Genomic DNA, 18,448 nt, shown 5'->3' with positions numbered 1-18,448 from the left:
GCAGCTCTCCATTGCCCCAGCTTCCAGGTCTCTGATGAGCTGATGAGGCTAAAGGAAGAGATTTGACCTTTCTCCTGGAGTCGTTTTTTACCTTAGTCCTCAGCTGGATTTTCAGATCTAAGAAATGCCATTGCTTTTTCTCTGGGTTTTATGGTCTCTGTGGAAAGTGGAAACAGAATTTTATAGCTATCCCCATAACATGCCTACATAGTAACCAAGACCTAAAAGAAATCAGATGGCAGATATAAAATAAATTTAATGAGAATGGGTTCATTTTTCTTCCTTTTTCTTTTGGCTTTATTAGAAATTTGTATCAGTAGGTAAATAGAGAAGGTAATCGTCACCAGGAGGGAAAGAGTTTCATAGAGATAAATACTGGGCAGAGATGTTGAAGCTATTGTGAAAAGGGGAAGCTTTTTTGGTAGTCTAAATTTTTTTTAACCAGACAGGACTGACATATGATTCAGCTAATAATAAAGTTGTGAATCAATTAGTTCTTTCTTGATTTTGATGAGGCATCTTGTAGCATGCTGAGTTAGTTTCCTTATTATTAACTTCTAAGTCAATATTGTTGGCAAGTTTTGTGCTGCATTTTACAAGACTCTCTACTGGCATAGATGAGTAAGAAAAAATAAGAATTAGGTAAGGAAGGAGTCCTGAACTCATTCTAGATCAAAAGTTCATTTTATTAGCTTGCATAATAATCTTCTGTGGGATAGATTGTCAACACACAGCAATTAGTATGCTTTTTTGCATTTAACAGATACTTTATAAAGATGAGTTGAATTTAGCCAATAAACGATTTGGTAACAAATCACTTATAAAGCATCCACCAGGGTTAAGAAAATTTTTCTTAAAAAAGGAACTAAAGAATCGAAGGGAGAATAGAGAACCATACTAACTCCGATTTTTCAAAAAGAATAACCAAAAACAGACAAACTCCATTAGAATATCATTTGATTTAGATATTAGATATCTATGTACTTTGGAAGAACAATATATGTTTCAGCTGTTCCAGCTGGTATGATTAATGACTACTAAAGTGGTGGATTCCATTTGTTTACCAGCTGTTCTTGGGGAAAATGAAATCAGACTTACTTTTTCAAGATAATCAAAAAGTCTGATTCTCTGCAGGGTGATGAGGACTGATTCTTATGAACTGGCTCATAGAACTTTATGCTTTTACTTCATCTTTCCAAATCCAGAATCAGTAACTACTGTTAGAATTGGATTTGAAGCTTTCATTAATTCTTGGGTAGGGTTAAGAGCTTCTAGCTGGGGGTTTGAACATTGTAATGAAAACATCCACTGCCTCTTATCTCCAGAAACACATTCAAACAAAGATTGGTTACTAGGCAAGCTGCAAAAGAAGTACCATTCCTTCTCTTTTCCCACCCTAACCCTAAGTACCAATAAGTTCCTAACTACTGGTGTTAAGTTAAACAAAAAAAATCAAATTTTCCCATTCTTCTGTATTAATAACACAGGTGTATGTGGCTATACACACACCTACCCTCTCTGTATATATGTATATCTAAATAATGTGTGTGAGTGTGACCTACATGAACTAAGATTAAGTTAACTATTCAAGATAAGCAAAAGGAATATCATAGCGTAAGTAGCAGTCTTAAACTACAAAACCATAATTATATAGAAAGGTCAAAGAGAAAGAGAAGAGGCTAAGCTGTAATACAGCTAGAGAAGGTGGAGTGAAAATCAACAGTCTTAGAATTCTCTAGCCAGCAGGGCTGTTACTATTTTGCATAGAACAGAGGAGCTCCTAGGGTTAAAAACAGTCTTTTTTTTTACTCCAGTGTCTCTCAATCCCCTTTCCATTTCAGCAAATAGAACTTTAGCAAGATTTACCTTAGGCAGGGGGTATAAGCTCTGAAAATTAAAATAGATTTCTCAATATAAGTGATGTGACAGTTGAATTGAGAGGACAGTTCAGTTTAAAAGTTCAGATGAAAAGAAGCAGTTAATAGAATAGTTCTAAAAAGTGGTTAAAGGGTTAGTGGGTTTCAGGAAAGCTTTCTGGAGGCAGTCTAGCTGACAAGGAGCTTCCTTAGCTATTGGCTGAGAGAATTGACTGGGAAATCTGCAGAAAGCTTCATAGCTATTGGCTGAAAAAACTAGCTAAGACAGCTATTTGAGAAGACTGGAAGAAAGCTTCATAGAAAATGGCTGAGAAGTTTAGCTATGACTGCTAAAAAAAGATCTGGTCTTCACCTCAAGGTTTATTAAGCAGAGAAGCTCCAGGAGACAGAGAGCAGAGTTTCAAATGGCACGGAAAATAGCAACTCATCTGAGGATTGTAGTTCAGGCAAAGAAGAAAGCTGAAAGAACAGGTTGTTGGAGCCAACTGAAAGAACTATAGGCTATCATTCACAGCGAGAGGCTTATTTACCATAACATTCCCCATTGGGTGGTGAAGGTGGTTAAAAGAGCTAATGATATAACTGTAACCACAGCATCCCCAGTTTTTTTTTCAGTATGTGTGGTGATGCTGAAGATAGCTGGAGTTAACAACTAGCTAGATTAGAGGGCAACACTGAGTGGCAAAGGAACATTGAACAGTGGCTAGTGGTGATGAGGAAGAAGCAGAAGGCACCTACCTGGTGGAGGAAAATAATGCTTGGTGGAAAGCAGGTCTGGCAAAGATCAATAACAGGCAGCAGTTGCAGCTTTGCAGTGTTAGAGGTATGAGTTGTCCCTTCATTCATGTACTCCTTTCTAAAGTGCTCTCTGTGTATGTATATCCTTATGTGTGGATCTCCATGAGCTCTCCATTTGGGGATGCCATATATATAACTCCTATAAAGATACACTTTTTCTACTGAGTATATATGCATTCATAGGTGGCTCAGTGGATAGAGTGCTGGGCCTGGACTCAGGGAGACCTGAGTGCAAATTTGGCCTCAGACGCTTACTAGCTGTGTGACCCTGGGCAAGTCACTTAACCCTATTTGCCTCAGTTCCACATCTGTAAAATGAATTGGAGAAGAAAATGTCAAACCACTGTAGTATCTTTGCCAAGAAAACCCCACATGGAGTCATGAACACAACTGAAATGACTAAACAAAAACAACAAATATATGCATTGGGCTCAAATGTTGTGAGAGAATATTCTTTCATTACCTTTTTTTTAGCTGAGGACATTGCTATTTAAAATGCTTTTATTATGAACTAATATTAAAAATACTGGTTTTTGATGGCTAACATGTGAAAAAGTAAAACAGATTGGTAGGGACTTGTGAAGTATGTTCTGGACAGGATTCTGACCCACACAATACCTAAAACCTAGAAGAGTTAACTAAAGGAGAAGAGAGCATCTATAGACTACATTGTAAAAGTCCATTCTGGATTTCCATTTTGGATGGATGGTATATGCATTTCAGGATCCATTGGGGAAATTTTCATCTGGAACTTCCATTTTGTATGCCCCTAGTACTATGTGGATCAACTGGAGAAACTGTTTCTTGGTTTCCAGGCTATGATTGGATGTCTGGGTTTCCTGTTGTGTTTTTGAGCCAGAGAAACTAGTTACTTTAAAATAACTCTCATATTGTTTCATACAAAAATGCTTTTGAAAAGAGCTTACTTTTATAGTTATCAAGTAGTGGATTAAAAATAAAGCAACAAAAAACTCCATGTGGATATTAAGTTTTTTGCAGTACTGTTTTGTAGCAATGCATGTAGATTCACCCAGAGAGCTGTTAGAATGCATTGTGACCCAAGAGACAAGGCTACCGAGAGTTCTGTGAGAGTGTGGTAGATTCTTTAAGAAAATGCAAAGTACTTTCGAAACACTGTAGGGAAACAGATCAAATTCCATCTGTTTTTGGTAAATTACCTGAATAAATAAACTAATTTCGAATTCCTAGTGAGATAAAAAAATATTTGATTATGCATGGAAACAGATCACTTAAGCCTGTCCTTTTGCCTAGAGAGCTTGAAGCCTTGATGAGGTGGACTTTAGGAAAAGAAAGATGGGACTGAGGATGGAAATCATTCCATACCCCAAGACTGACTTCATTACTTACCATGTATGAGTCTTTGACGTCAAATGTGGACTTGGCTGCACTGAAATGATCTACCTTCCTTCGGTTGTCCTTGGATGCCTGGTGGTGGGTAAAGAAGTAAAACCAAATCAAAACAACAAAACATGATCTAACTTCTTGTGAGTAAAGATTGATTCTTTTTCTTCCTTCCTTCCTTTCTATACACAGTTGAGTGTGTGAGTATATGTGTATACATATATGTATATATATACATATTCTTTTCTCTTTGAACATTCCAATGAGAGTGAGGTTCAAGCATTGCTTGTTAAACCCCACCCCCTCCCACCATTTTTCTCTCCACTGCAAAATTTTTCCTTGCATGCCTCATTGTATGAGAAAAAATTTTCCCATTTTACCTCTCTCTTCCCAATTCTCCTAGTGCATCCCTCTTTCTCACCCCTTTAGTTCTTTTAGAAATCACAATTGACTCATGCCCATGTCCTCTGTTTATGCAAACTCCTTTTAATTGCCCTAGTAATGATAAAATTTTTAGGAGTTACATGAATCATCTTCCCATATAAGAATACAAACAGTTTAACTTTGTTGAGCACCTTATGATTTCTCTTTCATATTTACCTTTTTTATGCTTCTCTTGAGTCTTGTATTTGAATGTCAAATTTTCTATTCATCTCTGGTCTTTTCATCGGAAAAGCTTGAATATTTTCTATTTCATTAAATATCCATTTTTCCCTGAAGGATTATACTCAGTTTTGCTGGGCGGGTGATTCTTGGGTTGTAATCCTAGCTCCTTTGCCTTTCAAAATATATTCCAAGTCCTCCAGTCCTTTAATGTACAGGGTGTTCCTAAAGTCTGGACACATGGGCAAAAATGCATATTTTCAAGAAATTAATGAAATTTTCAACAATATTTTATTTAATTGGAATACTAATAAATAACATCTTCAATATGATTTTCATCATTTGTGATAACAGAGGTTGATGTGCTTTGCAAGATTCATGTGAACTCGATGTAATAACTCCACATTGCCATCAATTTTAGTACATTCACTCTTTATTCATTCAATCAAGTGTGTTGCATCTGTGATTTTCATTGAGTACACCTTCTCCTTTAGCATACCCCAGAAAAAGAAGTCAAGGGGTCTAAGGTCTTTTAATATTCCAAATATTTCAAAATATGCATTTTTGCCTATGTGTCCAGACTTTAGGGACACCCTGTGGCTCCATGATATTTGAATTGCCTTTTTTCCCTGGCTGCTTGCAATATTCCTGGGAGTTTTCATTTTGGGATCTCTTTCAGGAGGTGATTAGTAGGTCCTTCCAATTTCTAGTTTTTCCCTCTGGTTCTAGGATTACAGGGAAGTTTTCCTTGATAATTTCTTGAAGTAAGATGCCTAGGCTTTTTCTTTGATCATGCCTTTCAGGTAGTCCAATAATGCTTGAATTATCTCTCCTTTATCTATTTTCCATGTTAGTTGTTTTTTCTGATGAGATATTTAATGTTTTCTTCTATTTTTCATTCTTTTGATTTTATTTTATTGTTTCTTGACATCTTATGGAGTCATTAGCTTCCAGCTGCCCAATTCTAATTTCTAACGAATTATTTTCTTCACTGATATTTTGTACCTCCTTTTCCATTTGACCTATTCTGTTTTTAAGGAGCTATTTTCTTCAGTGAATTTTTATGCCTCTTTTACTGTTAGGCAAATTCTGTTTTTTAAGGTATTATTTTCTTCAGTATTTTTTATGTCTCTTTTACTAAGCGGTTAATTCTCTTTTCACAAATTTCTTGCATCACTCTCATTTCTTTTCCCATTTTTTTCCTCTGCAGTTCTAATTTCTTCCTTTAACTCTTCCAGGAATTCTTGTTTGACTTGTAGTCCAGTTAGTATTTTTCTTTGAGGCTTGCTTGTAGCTCTTTTTGCATTATTGTCTTCTTTTGAGTTTGTGCCTTGGTCTTTCCTGCCATTGATACCTTTTTCTCATCAAGTTCTTTTTTTGTTGTTTGTTCATTTTTTCTAACCTGTTTCTTGATTTTTAACTTTATGTTAAAGTTGGGCTCTGCTTACCTAGGTATGAGGAAGCACATCCCAAACTTTAAGGTTTTTTGTACTGCTGTTTTCAGAACTAGTTCTGGGGGTCTGCATGATTTTGATGCTTCCAAGGTGGTGTAATCTGAGGAGAGAGGTATGGGCACTACTCTCGGTCTGCATTCTGGTCTTTACCCAGGAAGGGCCCCTGCTCCCCTGTAGCTGAAAGTACTAGCACTCCTCTTGGCCCTGGAACTGTGACCAGGGCCCCTGCTCCCTTGTGATTGACTATAAGTGCTCTTCTACACCCTGGAATTACAACCCAGAACTGCATATGGGCATAGAGTTGCCAATCAGTGCCAGCTGTACCCAGTGAAAGCAAAAGCTCCTGTGTCATCTCTTTCTGACTTGTCCAACTTCCTTACCATCTTTGGGCTGAGCTGTTGCTATGGCAGCCACTATTTTTTAAAATATATTTAGAATCTTAGGAAATAAGCCCCAGCACTAGGGTAGTGGCTTTTATTTTATTTTTCTTTCTATTTATTTATTTTTAGTTTTCAACTCTTGCTTTTATAAGACTTTGAGTTCTAAATTTCCCCCCTCTCTCCACTTCACCCTCCCTAAGACAGCATGCAATATGATATAGGCTATACATGTATGATCATATTAAACATATTTCCACATTAGTCATGTTGTGAAAGAAGAATCAGAACAAAAGCAAAAAGCCATGAGAAAGAAAAAAAAACAAAAAAACAACAAAAGAAAGAGAAAATAGTCTGCTTTGATATGCATTCAGACCCCATAGTTCTTTCTCTGGATGTGGATAGCATTTTCCATCATGAGTCTTTTGGAATTGTCTTAGATCATTGCCTTGCTCAGAAGAACTAAGTCTAACACAGTCAGTGATCACACAATGTTGCTGTTACTGTGTACAGTGTTCTCCTGGTTCTGCTAACTTCACTCAGCATCAGTTCATATAAGTCTTTCCAGGTTTTTCTGAAGTCCAACTGCTCATCATTTCTTACGGAACAATAGTCTTCCATTACATTCATATACCACAACTTGTTCAGTCATTCCCCAATTGATGGGCATCCCCTCAATTTCCAATTCTTTTCCACCACAGAAAGCACTGCAGCCACTATTGCCACCCCCGTGTGCCCCCATCTACCCACAGACCGCTCCTGATGACCTTTTAAGTTTTCTTAAGCCAGAGAAATGTCTCACCCTGATCTTTTATTGATTCTGCTGCTCCAGAATTTTATTTGAGGCATTATTCTGAAGTTTTTTTGGAGGGGAATGTTGAAAGAGTTCAGCTGGGCTGCTACGTCCAATCTGCCATTTTCCCCTCTCCTTATTCTTAAATGTGTGTATTGTGTTAACAGGATTTTACTGAGCCAGTCTCTCACCTGAGAATGACAAAACAGCAGGCTAGAGACAAGTGCCAGTAGTCAGGTAGCTGTTTAATTAATCAATTTCAGAGTGAGGAATATTCTCTTAGCTGAAGTAAAAGCACAGGTTATATACTTAAATCAAAAATGGGGAAGGAGAAGGGAAGGTGGATTACAAACAATCCTTTAGTGGTTTCCTATGAGAAACCCACAAGTCTTTGGGGGTTGTGACTACCTCCCCTAGAGTACAGAACCACAGTTCTGGGACGGGAACAGGTTCTACAATCTTTGATTCGCTTCACTTAAGATCTGGTGATTTTGAGTGTGGTCAGAGTTCTGACTGATCGGTTTATGCTGAATTGGGAGCTCTGATTTCCAAGCCAGGGAGTCAGCTTTTGAGAAAACTAAATTATTGGTATATCTGTTACACATCTCATATTATTATATCATATTCATTAACATGAAAATTATAAATTCCCTTCTCAACTGTTATATAAGTTTTTGATTCTATAAATATTTCTAGAGTTGGAAGATGTCATAATATGCTTCTGCACAATGGAATTGTATGTGTTGTAGTTTTAAATTACATATATACATATATATATATATATATTTTCTTATGCTTAGGTTGATGTTAATGATGATATTCATGATGAATGGTACAAACATTTAAGTGCACTCCAGGCCATTTCCTGGGACTTGAAGGTTTCTTCATGGTGAGAAGAATGCAGAGAAGTCAGAGAGAAAAATTGGGCTAACATGTGGTCAGGCAAAGTGGGATGAAGGTTAACATAACAGCCTGTGAGATTTTTCTAGCAGGCACAACCATTACCATATTGCCTAGAACAGAGGGGCTGCTGGAGCAACATTAAAAGTTTCTTTGTGACATATCTCAATTCCTTTTCCTTTGAGGAAATAGAACCCTGGGGAGATTTGCCTTACCCAGGGATTTGTGCTAAGTCTAAAGAGTAAAATAGATTTCTGACCATTAGTTAGGTTACATTGAATTGATGGTGGGCAGGGATGGTGGTGACATACTAGAGAATAGTTCAATTAAAAAGAATTCAGTTCATTTCAGAGTTCACAAGAGAAGCATTAACAGAAGAGTTCTAAGAAAAGTTAAGGGGGGCGCTCTTCTCAACCTGGGCCTCTGTAACTGGCTGAGGGAACTCGGTGGTTTCCTGTGGCTATTGGCTGGGAAGCCTGAAGAAAATTTCATAGCCATTTGTGGAGAAGACTAACTAAGAAGGGCTAAAGTATTCTTTGCCTGGCTTTATTAAGTCGAGGACCTCTAATGGATGGAGGATAAAGTATTATTAGGTATCTCTGAAAAGCGAGTAGCTCAGTGAGAAACCAATGGCAGGTAGCAAATCTAGAAGAGAATAGATCAATAAGTGCAGTACAAGACATTTGTAGGAGCTTTTCAGTATCAGGTGGGAGAGCTGTCCTTACATCCATGTACCCTGATCATAGGTGCTCCCTGTGTGTTCATGCTTGTACTTGTGGATGGCTACATGTTCCTACACAGGGAATTCCCACATATGTCTAGAAAATCACACCCTTACCCTGAGTATTATGTATTCATGGAACAATGAGCTCCATGTTTGGGGGGAGGAGCAGTGAGTCAGAGGTATGTTATTACTTTTTTACATCGATATTTAAAATGCTTTTTGTAGTGAACGAATTCTCATCCAAGGCTGACTCATAAAAAATCAAAATACTTTTGTAGGGACTCACAATTTATGGTTTAAAGAGGATTTTTACTCATGAAATAGATATAATCTCAGTATATAAGCTCAGTGAGGGGACTACTCCCCTCTTTCAGAATACAGTTAGCAATATTGGGTTATTAAGGAAACAGCAAATAGTTACACAAATGGCTCTTTTAATAATGCTTTGTGGGTGTGAAGGTTGGGATGGCAATTGAGGTAGGAAACTGTTCCAAAAATTTTGAGAAACTATCATTAATTTCAAGGATTTGGTTGTGTATAGTCTAAAATCTATGTAAGAATCAAGACAGCAAGTTAGGAAGGGACTCTATAGAAGAGAGAGATGAGGGACAGGGGGAGGGATGTGGGGGGAGGGGACTGGGGAGTAGGGAAGGAGTGGTGGGGGTGGGGGTGGGGAGGGGAGCAGAGATTACTCCCCCAGTAGCTTCTGCTCTAAACTAATCTTGTCGTCTTGTTATTTAAAGTCAATTTATTAAGTTATATGATCCCAGATTTGGAATCAAGAGTGACCTTAGAATTCATAGATATAGTCGAAGATTTAGGACCGAAAGAGTCCTTACATATGGTCCAATCCCTTAATTTTATAAATGGAGAAACTACAGGCCTGAGAAGTTAAGTGACTTTCTTCAGGTCACACAGGTAGTAAGCAGCCAAGTCAGGATCAGAACCCAGGCATTCTTCTAACTAGAATCTTCTTAACCATCTTCTAACTACAATCTAGTGTGTGTGTGTGTGTGTGTGTGTGTGTATGTGTGTGTGTGTCTATACTCCAAATCCAATGTGTTAATCTAACTTCCTTGTTTTACAGATGAATAAGGAGGCTCCCTTTTTGGTGTTTAAATCCCTTGTTATCTGGCCCCCTCCTATCTTCCCAGCCGTCTTTCACCTTACCCCCTCCGTATGCTTTGTGATTCAGGGATACTGGCATTTTGGCTGCTCCTAGCACAAGATGTCCCATCTCCTGACTCGACATTTTCACTCGCTATTTCCCATGCCTGGAATTTTCTCGCTCTTCACCTCCATTTCCAGGCTTACTTAAAGTCCCAGATAAAATTCCACCTTCTACAAGAAACCTTTCCTGGTTCTCCTTAACCTCAGTGCCTTCCTTCAGTTTATCCTGTATATATCTTGTGTGTACATAGTTACTTGCCTGATGTTTCCTGCATTAGACTGTGAGCTGCTTGAGAGCAGGAGCTGTTTTGTTTTTCTTTATATCCCAGCCCTTAATTATCACAGTGCCTGGCACAAAGTTGGAGCTTAATAATTTTTTTTTTGACTTAACTAAAGGGAAGCTAGGTGGCTAAGTGGATAGAGTACTGGGCCTGGATTCAGGAAGACTATCTCCTGAGTTCAAATCTGGACTCAGACACCGACTAGCTGTGTGACCCTGGGCAAGTCACTTAATCCCATTTGCCTCAGTTTCCTCATCTGTCAAATGAGCTGGAGAAGGAAATGGCAAATCACTCCAGTATCTTTACCAAGAAAACCTGAAATGGGGTTGTGAAGAGTTGGACATAACTGGAACGACTCAATAACAACAACAAATGACTTAACTAAATGAGTTACATAGCTTGTAAATAGCAAACTTGGAATTCCAACCCAGGTTTTCTAACTATAAATTAAGTGCCCCAAATTTTCACTAGTCTATATCTAGATTTTTTTTAAATAATAGACATGATAAAGTCTTTTTTTTGGCAAAGATAGAAAAAAAAATGGGCTAGAGAGTATAATTAGGTGGATCCTTACTTAATAAGTGCTTTTTAAAAAACTGCATGCCAGGACCCAGAGTGGTTATCAACCAATGGATCAATGTTAGCCAGGGGGGAAGTCTCTAGCAGAGTGTTCTCATTTTTTAAAAACATTTTTATTAATTACTTAGATGAAGTGCATTTCTAACCACATCATTCCCCTATTGAATAAAATCCAGTGGCTTCCTATTACTTTCAGGATCAGACATTAAATCTTCAGTTTGGAGTTTAAATCTGTTTGTTATCTTTCTAGTCTTTTTACACCTTATGCCCCCTCCTTTACATACTCTGTGATCCAGTGACACAGACCTCCTAACTGCTCCTTGCGCATTCACTCTGTCTCTAGACTTTGGACCTTCTCGTTGCTGCCTCTCCATCCCATGCCTTGTATTTTCTCACTCATCTCTACCTCCTGCTTTCTCTGGTTCAAAGGCTCAGCTAAAATCCTACCTTCTGGGAGACTTTCCTGATTCCCTTAACGCTAGTGCCTTCTGAGATTAGCTCCAGTTTTTCATAGTATATATCATTTGTACATGGTTGTTTGCATGGTGTCTCCCACTATTAGACTGTGCATTCCTTGATATGAGGACTATTTTTGTCTTTCTTTTTATCCCTAGAGCTTAGCACAATGCTTGGCACATAGAGGTGCTTAATAATTTCTTGTTGACTTGAAGGTATGGATGGCATGCATATCAGATTTGCAGATGCCATAAAGCCAAGAGGAATTGTTAATGAACTTGCACTCTAGCATCTGGAGCCAAAAATACCTCAGGGTGCTAGAAAAATGATCTCAATCCAGTAAGATGAAATTTAATAGGGATGACTTTAAAGTTCTACAGTAAACTTCAAAAATTCAAGTGTACAAGTAAGTAGAAGATGAGGGAGGTGAGGCTAGACAACAATTTCGATGAAACAGATGGATTTTGGTGTCCTGGCATGCTCAATCTGAGTGTGTATTAATAGAAGTACCAGGTTCTAATGAGAGTAAGATGCACTACTACTTTGGGCCAAAAATATTTGGGGAATGACATTTCTGAAAAAGGACTTCTCACGTTGGTCTTCGAGGTACAAAGATGTCTGCTAACTGATATTTGTTCACTTGTATTTTTTTTTTACTGCAGATTCCTGCATTGAGTGACATGTATTCTGTATAACTATGCTTTGGCTCTTCACGGAATATGACAAAATGATAGTGTTCTGGTTTCTTTGGAGAAGAAGAAAACTTCACACCATGCAATCTTAGCCTTGATTCACGAAGTTAATCTCATTATAGAATGCCCTTTAACCTTTAACCAATAGACATAGCTCATTTACAGCATGATTTTTTTTTAATTCTGAAAAGCATATATCTTAGGGTTGATCATGATACTAATATGATTTAATATGTGTGACTACATCCTGTTCTATCATTTTAAAAAGTATAACTACATCTTATTTTTCCATTTAAACTAACAACATATAATCTCACATTCTATTACATCCTATTTTTCATAATTTTTAATGAGAACTTAAAAATTTTATTAGCTAAATATGTGTTGTTCATCAATGTCAAAGTAAATCAGAAAACTGCTTTTGTGGTCAAAGAAATTTATTTCTAAGTTAATACAGTTATGACAATAAAAACTCATTTCCTAAAAATGAATAAACAACAATTTCAATACATGGAATAACTTTCAACAGTGTTAACAGTAGCTAGCCTCTTAAAATAAATAATTTTTTTTTCTTGGAAAGGAAACATCACTAAATACACCTAGAAGATGAAAATATAATGAAATTGCTCAATGGTAGTGAGCCAAAGACTATTAAAAAGCAACTAGATTGATTTAATTCAAAGCATTAGTGAGGTACTCTGGGTATAAAATAGTACTAATATTAGGGATGCTTAATAAGGCTTTATTATCACACTAGATACAATGGCTGAGATTATTTGGGCATGAATACAGAATGACAGATACTTTTCTGGGAAAAAAACAACAATGAGCTAGGTTAAGTGATAACAATATGTAATTCAGAGAACAGAGAAAAAACAAAACGTAATGCAAAGATTATGAACTTGTGGCTAAGATCTATAATTAGAAGTGCAAAATAAAGTTGACTTAGGTTCCTCAACACAGAGTCCAGAGAACAATAGAAAAATTCTGTTGCTTTGACAAAACAAAGAAAAACTATACTATTTATGCTTGCTAGGAGATATGTATCAAACATTTTAACAAATGATTTTTTTTTCATTTGAACAACTTTGGGATTAAATAAATCTGTAGAGTTCTGCCTCTCTACTGTTTGTCTTCAACAGAGCGCCAGGTTCATACATTAGGTCAACAATAAATTCTTCAGGACGAGGTAGCAATCCAGTTATGCCTTTATATGATTCATCAACTAATTTCACGTCATTCCAAGCTCTGTTGTATTCTCCTCGGACTAAAGTGGCACCAATCCCAATTTTGTCAGCTAAAGCCTGTCAAAGAAAACAGCCATAAATAAAATAAGGGTAGGTGTTGATCTGGGGTGGGGAGGTATCATTAGGTGTTTAAAAAAACCCATGTTGGCAAAATAGTTTGTTCAAGGGATTGGTGAAGCAGAAGAGCTGACATGCCATGATGCAGGAACAAATGGATTTTAAAAACAATTTTGATGATTCCTTGAAAAATTTTATAGGACACAAATACCTTATAGTATTTGCTAGAATATGTGTGGTGTATGTGTGTATTTTTAAGTTAATTCCATGGAGAAGAACCATTCAAGGATCTCCCATCACTAGGGAAATTATTAATTGCCCAGAAAATGAATTTTATTCTGCTCCTCTTTTCTTCCAATATGTCAGGTTGGAGGGAAAACAGAGAAGCCAAATTAGTTGGGAGAGGGGAAAGCATTTGTTCTCAGTTTGTTTAATGGATGAATAATGTGGTTGTGATGGGATGCTTGGATACTTGTGCTTGGACCCCACTTCCAAGATCACATTTCTCCCTAGCCTCAAAACACTATCCCTGACAGTTTTCTTCCCAGCTCAAGGACACTATGCCTAGCAATAACTCATGAGTGGGCTTCAGTGAAGCAAACTATCTCTCCTTGTTACAAGAACAAGTTGACCTCCGTAGAATTTCCCTTGTATGAACAGGACTATCTTGTACCAGCAGAACTATCATGTACTGATTCCCACAGTTACTGTATACAATCCAGAGATCAAGCTGTAGACATTAAGTCCCAAAGCTATCTTGTTACAGATGTAACAGACCCAAAACACGCCCCTTAGGAACTCCCCCCGCCCCCGCCAGGGTTTCCAGTAGTGAACGATGCCTGTGATCAAGCCTGTGTGTTATCACCTAGCAAGTTAGCATACCTGCCACATAATCCACTACATTTCCTGTATAAGTTTTAGCATCATTCCTGTTAGGTTGCAAGTTTCCTAAGGAGTGCTGCCTGCCATATTGGTGTTACAATAAACCTGTGCCAACTTGACTTAAAGAATGCTTGAGTCCGTGAATTCATTCCAGACCACCCTCTCCCTGTATTTCAGTCTTTGAGGGGTCCTTGAAGCTCTCAAACTATATCAGTTGGATAGACGTATGGAGCCAAAGTTATGGCTGTTGCCCATGCAAGTCAGTCACACATTTATTAAGCAACTGCTTTGTGCCAGACACTGTGCTAAGCACTAGGGATAAAAAGAAAGGCAAAACCAGTCCCTGCTATTAAGGAGCTCATGGTCTAACAAGACACATGACATGCAAATGACCATGCACAAACAAGATATATATATATGTGTGTATATGTATATATATGTGTGTGTATATATATGTATGTATGTATATATATGTATATATATGGTGCATGAGCTTAGTGTAGCTGGTCTTTCATTTTGGTGAATTCCCAAACCTAACCAGGCAGTGCATTGTCTATAGAGTGAAAAGAACATGGTGGTTTTGGAGATTTTGTGTGGAATGCCAGTACTGTTACTTATTACCTGTGTAACCTTGGGCAAACCAGAGGATTGTACAGTTAGAGCTAGAGGGTACTTTAGGTTTTCACAGGCAGCTGTTGGTATAGTAGATGAAGCACTGGGCCTGGAGTTTGGAAGACCTAAGTACAGATTCAGCCTTTGACACTCACTAGCTGAAGTGATGAAGACTTCTGGAAAATTATGTCAAAATTTGATTGCCTGGAGAAGTTCATTAGCATTGTACGTCAGTTTCATGACAACATGCTTGCCAGGATTCTAGATAATGGACAATGCTCTTGTGCTTTCCCAGTCACCAATGGAGTGAAACAAGGCTGTGTGTTTGCTCCCATGCTTTTTAGAATGGTGTTTCAGCCATGTTGTCAAATGCTTTCAATAAGGATGAACACACCATCAAGGCCAGCTACTGCACTGATGGTAAATTCTTCAACTTGAAAAGGCTACAAGCCAAGACCAAAGTAGAGGAGTGTTGGTGCATGATTTTCTGTTTGCAGATGATTATGCACTCAATGCAGCCTCTGAAGCTGAGATGCAACAAAATATGAATCGATTCTCTGCTGCTTATGCTAATTTTGACCTAACAATTAACACCAAGAAAACACAGGTGCTCCATCAGCCACCACCACCCCATTCATATGTGGAACCATCAGTTGAATGCTGTGGACAAGTTCACTTACCTTGGTAGTGCACTTTTCAGGGATGTACATATTGATAATGAGGTCGACACACGCACAGCTAGAGCTAGCTCAGTGTTTGGGAGGCTCCGAAGGAAAGTATGGGAGAGAAGAGGTATTAGACTGACTACCAAACTGAAGGTCTACAGAGCCGTTGTGCTGACCTTGTTGTATGCCTGTGAAACCTGGACAGTCTATCAGCGCCATGCCAAGAAATTAGATCACTTCCATTTGAATTGTCTTAGGAAGATTCTGAAGATCACTTGGCAGGATAAGGTACCAGATACGGAGGTCCCTACTTGAACTAAATGGCCAAGCATTCAAATTCTGCTTCAGAGAGCTCAACTCCAATGGCTGACCACGTTGTTTGAATGCAAAACACATGCTTGCCATAAAGACTAGTCTATGGAGAACTCAAACAGGGCAAGCGTTCACATAGCGGTCAGAAGAAGCCATACAAGGGTACTCTCAAGGTCTCTCTTAAGAACTTTGGAATCATGTGACATGGGAGACATTGGCACAGGACTGCCCGGCATGGCATTCCCACATCAGAGAAGGCACTGTGCTCTATGAGCAAAGCAGAATTGAAACAGCTCAAAGGAAATGAAGGATGTGCAAGTTCAGAGAATCCACCCCAAATGTTCACACGGAACACACACACCACTGACCTGTGGTAGAGCATTCGAGCTCGGATTGATCTGATCAGTCACAGTCGGACACATTGAAACTTGACTCTAGCAGAGTGATGTCATTTTGATCCTCTTCAAGAGAGCAAAGGACAACAGCCAATCAACCAACCAGATGCCTCGATTTTCTCAGCGGTAAGATGAGGCTAACAGCACCTCCTTTGAAGGGCTGTTGTGAGGATTAGATGAAATATTTGTCCAAAGAGCCCCGCACACACACACATATGTGCTTATTGCCTTCTCCCCTATGTGGTACAATCCCCTCATCCTACAGCTGAGCCCCAGCATCACAGGGAGTAAGGACGAGAGGATGATTTGAACCCAGGCCCTCTGATTTCAGAGCCAGTGCTCTCCGAACTGAAGTGGGCTCCCTCCTTTAAATTCTTGTCCAGTTCTTGGTTTGTGATTGTTCTTCGTGCTTGAAGAGGGCCAAAATGACATCGCTTTGTGGGAGCCAAGTTATGGTGTCCGACTGTGGTTGATGGGACCAATGTGAATGTGGCAGGCTCTACCACAGGTTAGGCATAAATAGTGCATCTTTGGGCAAGTCACTTAACTTTTGGTGGCCTCAGTTTCCTTCTCGGTAAAATGAGAGGTTTAAACAAGACGACTGCTAGGACTCTTTCCAATTCTAAATTCTATCTATGAATCCCTAAGTATGAAATGTACCTTTCAATTACTTGCTAATCATCCCACTCCTCATCCCTTTCATTGTCTACCTTCCCCCTCCCCCGCCCCCACCCCCACACACATAATTAAGTTCCAAGCAGCATTCCAATGCCAAGCAGAAAGTAGTTGTGGATGAAAGGCAGAAATTCTAACAAGTTTTACTAATTGCAGTAACTCTGGGTAAAGTACTGCTCTTGAGTAAACATCTAAAATTAAGGAGAAGTGCAGAGAACAATTGGAGACCAGGATTCAGATGATCCCATAATTCCCTGATGCATCCAAATGTTAGAGTGAAATGTCAAGGAGCAAAGTAAAGGAAACTGATGGGAGTAAACAAGGTAATTATATCCTTTCTTAGGAAAAGTGAGCTATGCTTTCCTTTTCTTTTACCAGAGCAACGAATTGAAGGATTGCCTTTTTTTTTTTTTGTCTTTTGAAGAAGGTACTAAGAATTTGTAAGAAGTAGTAGGGCCTCAACTTTAGCTTGGAAGAAAATGTCTTTTGTGGGTAAATTATTCATGAGGTATTTCCTTTTAAAAATGAAATTGGGCTCAGAATTGACATTAGTCAGTTTCAGAAAATTTCACAAAAACCTTTCTTTCACATAGCTCCTCCGCAGCTACAGGCCCTCACAGCCACAGTTACCAGGGCTATTTTGAAGGGGAAAAACCCACTCTCTTTGTCTTAATTAACTTGCTAACTGAAGCAAAGGCTGATTTTATTGCCTGAATTATCCAGATAATTGCCAGACCTTTCACCTCAGCTTGTGCTGAATAGTTGGGACCATAAAATGAGTAAGATGAAATGATTTTATTGGAAGGGGTAGGTAGAGAAAGTGTCAGACTACCTTGAAAGTAGGGAATGCTCTCTTTTTGGGGATTAGGAAGGTGGGGGGTTGAGCTGAGCTTTGAAATGAAAATAAGGGCCACATTAGTTTGCCCCACCGGAGCCAGAAAAGACCTTCCGATGGAGACCACGTGAAAGGGCTTCAAGACAACTAAGAACCAACTGCCCAGGTGAAAGGAGATTTCCAGGCCAATTGGGCAAAGGTCTGTAGTTCAGGCCATGAGCAACAGGAATGGAAGGGAGTGTGCTTGCTTGCTGTTGTGTGGTGCAAAAGCCCACAACATTATGTCATTTCGTTTGGCTTGGCTAACACTCTGCTCTGAGCTTGCCATGTGTTCCTTCTTTTTTCTCAGTGACTCCAGTGATATTTATGAGTTAGGCATCTTAACACACCTTGAAAAGGAGAGCTCGGTGGTAGAAAGTTCCTTTCTTGATGTATCCAATAGGCACGATATTGGATTTCAGTTGAAATTCTATTTCGCTGATGTGATGTTCCCACTTGAATTCATGCAGCAACTCTCTTGAAACTGGACCCCCCATGTTTGCTGCCACAAACCTTTAAATTGAGAGAAAATAAGTCAGTCTTAGACATCTAACTGATGATTCTTTATAGCATAATTACATGTATACAAACAGAAGTGACATTTTACACAAAAATTTCCTTATGATCTTTATTTTTTTCAATTACCTTAAGTAGGCTTAACAT

The 18,448-nt window shown here is 38.6% G+C and overlaps 1 protein-coding gene across 1 annotated transcript in view; it reads right to left on the bottom strand.

Moving 5' to 3' along the window:
• Nucleotides 1-12,489: 12,489 nt before the first annotated feature.
• Nucleotides 12,490-18,448, bottom strand: part of ARMC3 (armadillo repeat containing 3) — a 137,969-nt gene continuing 132,010 nt past the window's right edge. The window contains exons 18-19 of the mRNA XM_036761125.1: nt 18,136-18,298; nt 12,490-13,370 (exon numbers count right to left, since the gene is read on the bottom strand). Coding sequence (XP_036617020.1) covers nt 13,161-13,370; nt 18,136-18,298 — 373 coding nt within the window. The 3' untranslated portion in view covers nt 12,490-13,160. The remainder of the gene's footprint in view (nt 13,371-18,135; nt 18,299-18,448) is intronic.

Source organism: Trichosurus vulpecula, chromosome 5, assembly GCF_011100635.1.
Source record: "Trichosurus vulpecula isolate mTriVul1 chromosome 5, mTriVul1.pri, whole genome shotgun sequence".
NCBI classification, from domain to species: Eukaryota; Metazoa; Chordata; class Mammalia; order Diprotodontia; family Phalangeridae; genus Trichosurus; species Trichosurus vulpecula.
This window is presented reverse-complemented; position numbering and strand designations above follow the sequence as displayed.